The sequence below is a fragment of the Penaeus chinensis genome, chromosome 24 (genome assembly GCF_019202785.1).
Source record: "Penaeus chinensis breed Huanghai No. 1 chromosome 24, ASM1920278v2, whole genome shotgun sequence".
NCBI classification, from domain to species: Eukaryota; Metazoa; Arthropoda; class Malacostraca; order Decapoda; family Penaeidae; genus Penaeus; species Penaeus chinensis.
Window position 1 is genome coordinate 9,114,447 of NC_061842.1, and position 2,500 is coordinate 9,116,946.

The 2,500-nt window shown below is 33.9% G+C and overlaps 1 protein-coding gene across 3 annotated transcripts in view; it reads left to right on the forward strand.

Moving 5' to 3' along the window:
- Nucleotides 1-1,612, forward strand: part of LOC125038223 (p53 and DNA damage-regulated protein 1-like) — a 10,110-nt gene extending 8,498 nt beyond the window's left edge. For 2 of the 3 annotated variants that reach the window (XM_047631645.1, XM_047631646.1), the window contains exons 2-3: nucleotides 33-284; nucleotides 477-1,612. In XM_047631645.1, the coding sequence (XP_047487601.1) occupies nucleotides 38-284; nucleotides 477-640 (411 nt within the window). In that variant the 5' untranslated portion in view covers nucleotides 33-37 and the 3' untranslated portion in view covers nucleotides 641-1,612. Of the gene's footprint in view, nucleotides 1-32; nucleotides 285-476 lie in introns of those variants that run through there. The other variant, XM_047631644.1, reaches the window with a different exon arrangement.
- The last annotated feature ends 888 nt before the right edge of the window (nucleotides 1,613-2,500 follow it).

A 2,500-nucleotide genomic window follows, 5' to 3' on the forward strand; every position in this document is an offset into this window, starting at 1 on the left:
ATGTGTTGTGATGTTAGTATCATTTCTGGCAGGAATAATGGCAGCGTCTCCAGAACGTATCCAGCAACAGTTAGAAGAAGTAGAAGCTGCAGCAGAGGATGTCATATCAGATCGACAGGAAATTGTTACGCTTGATCGTCGACGTAATACTAACCGTGAAGCTCTGCGACAATTGAAAACCAACAAGTTAGCCTGTCAGTCCACAGGCAACAAGAGTTGGATTTGTGTTGGGAATATGTTTTTGAAGCTCCCAAATACAGTTGTTGTAGACTGCATTGAAAAGGGTAAGTATAATTAGTCTTATGTATTAAAGAGAGAGAAAGGGATAGGGAGAGGGGAGAGAAGAACAAATGTTGTGAGTAAGTAGGCAACTTTGGTGGAGAGATACAGAAGAGAAAAAGAAATAGGGGGGGTTTAAATTTTAAATGAAATGATAAGCCATATCTGATTTCATGAAGAACTTCTTTTTATTGCAGAACAAAAGCAGTTGGATACCGAAATCAACAATCTTCGCAATGGTCTGAGAAGTAAAGTGAACCACTTAAATGACTTGGAGGCAAAGCAGAAAACAGTTGGAACGAACCTCAAGCCCTTATCGCAAGATGAATGGAAAGCCGTAAAGCAAGTTCTTGGTAGATAAGAGTAGATGGTACAGTTCAGTGCAAGGAGGAATTCTCTTTGTTTGTTTTTAAACTGAAATTGTCAGTATACAGGAAGTATTTCAAGTGAATGAATGTGATTGTTACTTTTTGATGGAAAGTCCTTTGTAACTGTGCTCTAAATGTATAATGTAGTACCAGATGTGATTTAATGTTATATAAAAGTTATAAAATGTAGGAGGAAAAACTGTAGAAGCTCAAAAATCAAGTTCTAAGGGTAAAAGTAGATATTTTTAAACTCCTTCTTAAAGAAGTTTTATATGACATTGTTTCCATGTAAAATTATAATTAAAAGTCATATGGAAAATAAAATGTTTTATAAATGCCCAGCAACAAATATAGAAAAAACAAATTTTTTTGCTGTTAGTACTTCCACCATCATTATTCAGCATTGGCAAACAAATATATGTATAAAATAATTTAATTATTATTATTGCTTTTACATATCTGTATTTATCAGTAGTACATTCACTGTCATTATTTTTTACTATAATTTTAATTGTTTCTATGAAAGTGTTAGTGAATTGCTATTATTGCATTTAATCAAATTTGAGTATAGTATATTTTCCCTTCCAATTTTTTTTTTTTTTTTTAGTTATAGGACAATTATCTTAATCATAGTATTATAGTTATTAATAGATTGCAAAATAAAATCCCATCTACAAAATATATCAATTTCAAAAGTTTAGATTAATTTTTTATGTAGTGGAGAAATGCAACCAAAAGCCAGTGTTGTATATTGCCACATAATGATAGATGTTACTTGCATCCCCAATAATGGAGGAGCATTAGAAGTTCTCAGAGCTTTACAATGTTTGGTGGAGAATTTGTGAAATGGAAAACTGTATGTATCAGGTGCCATTTCTTGTCACCCTAATAACTTCTTCTGATGTATATTTTTTTTATGAATATAATCAAACACCTATTTTATGGTTTAATATTGTATGACATCATTATTTAGTATTATTTAATCCTTATTACCAAAGAGACAGCAATTTCCTTTGATAACAGTCTTTTACTTTTACCATGGGATGCCCAAGTTCTTGAAAGAGTATAGTCTTTTATGCAAAGGAATTACAATATTTTGATAAGAACTGCTCAGTGTCTGTGAATTGAGTTATGCATTCTTGATCTCATTTAATTTACATTGTCTAGCATGAACGATAAAAGATGGTGTGACAGAAATTTCAAATAATGACCCAAGACTTATCTATTGAGAAATTAAAATGTGAAATAACATTCTCAATAAAATGTTTTAATTCCTAAAATACATTTTAATTTCTGAACCAGCTGAATGGTTTAAGTTGAAGTGTAGGAAGAGCTGGAATGCAGTCGGGGATACAACGAAATATAAAGTACTCTTCACTAGGGGCTGCTACTTCAGCACAAGAACTGTTAAAATATATTGATGTATATGTTAGTTCAGTTCCTTGTAAGTAGAAAGGAAAAAAATAAAATGAGTGTGCATGTGAGAGTGAGAGTGAGAGTGAAAGAGTGAAAGAGTGAGAGAGAGAGAGAGTGAGTGAGTTGAGTGAGTGAGTGTGTGAGTGAGAGAGAGAGTGTGTGTGTGTGAGAGAGAGAGTGTGTGAGAGAGAGAGTGAGAGAAAGAGTGAGATAGAGAGAGTGAGAGTGAGATAGATAGAGAGAGAGTGAGAGTGAGATAGATAGAGAGAGTGAGAGTGAGATAGATAGATAGATAGAGAGTGAGAGAGTGAGAGTGAGAGTGAGAGTGAGAGAGAGAGAGAGAGAGTGTGTGTGTGTGAGAGAGTGAGAGAGAGAGTGTGTGTGAGAGTGAGAGAGAGAGTGTGTGAGAGTGAGAGAGAGAGTGTGTGAGAGTGAGA